General features: G+C 35.0%; 1 protein-coding gene across 2 annotated transcripts in view; it reads left to right on the forward strand.

The window, feature by feature from the left end:
- Nucleotides 1-939, forward strand: part of LOC123986178 (GTPase IMAP family member 7-like) — a 14,772-nt gene that overhangs the window by 9,154 nt on the left and 4,679 nt on the right. The window contains exon 2 of one of the 2 annotated variants that reach the window (XM_046074319.1): nucleotides 858-932. The exons of the other annotated variant lie outside the window; for it this stretch is intronic. Coding sequence (XP_045930275.1) covers nucleotides 858-932 — 75 coding nt within the window. The remainder of the gene's footprint in view (nucleotides 1-857; nucleotides 933-939) is intronic. 2 annotated transcript variants of the gene reach the window in all.

The raw sequence follows: 939 nt of genomic DNA on the forward strand, positions 1-939 counted from the left end.
ACAATCGATATGACTGTAGGCTAAAAGTAGATCCTCTTCAACATAACTGTTAACATTAGCCTATGTAAAAGCATTTTTTCTGAAATAAAATAAACAATGATTAACCTACACGTGTCATATGTAAAGCCGTGTACTTGGGTGTGGAGTGTTTAAGGGTTAACATGTCCTATACACCTCATTAAGTCTTTTACACCACCATACATCACATTTACATATATTTATTCATTTAGCTGACACCTTTATCAAAAGCAACTTACAATTGCTATACATGTCAGAGGTTGCACACTTTTGGAGCAACTAGGGGTTAAGAGTCTTGGTCAGGGACACAACGGTGGATGGGTAACAGTGGGGGATTGACCAATGCATAACACATGATGTATTTGTTGCTGTACTGTAACATCAGCAACAAATACATCATGTGTTCTGCATTGGTGTCAATCTAATGACACAATGTAAGTGTTTGTACACTTGAATAAAGCTATCTGAGCTAATTCCAGACAGATATAATACACTTGACAAGAGCTGGACAGATATAGTAACAAGAAATTGCAGTACAGAAATGCCAAACTAGGCTTTAGGTCATTTATAACAGTGTCTTATATAGTTTATCTAACACATTGATTTTTACACTGTAAAATGTGCAGGACTGTCATGTACCTATGTCACATGAGGAAAAAAATTAATCTAAGACATTCCTGTTAAGATTGTGTCTTTACATTTTGTGTTTGTTTTTAAAATTTACTATCATACGTAACATTTTAGCAAATATGAGAAATGAGAATAATTGTGGTCAAGTTTACAACAAAACAGAAAAAAGATTGTGTAGCAAAACATATCTTATTTTTTTTAATTCACAGAGCCGTTGAGGATCATGTTTCTTGGAAAGAGTGGGGTGGGCAAGAGCTCGAGTGGAAACACCATCTTCGGGCAACATGTGTT

Source organism: Micropterus dolomieu, linkage group LG02 (assembly GCF_021292245.1).
Source record: "Micropterus dolomieu isolate WLL.071019.BEF.003 ecotype Adirondacks linkage group LG02, ASM2129224v1, whole genome shotgun sequence".
Lineage (NCBI taxonomy): Eukaryota > Metazoa > Chordata > Actinopteri > Centrarchiformes > Centrarchidae > Micropterus > Micropterus dolomieu.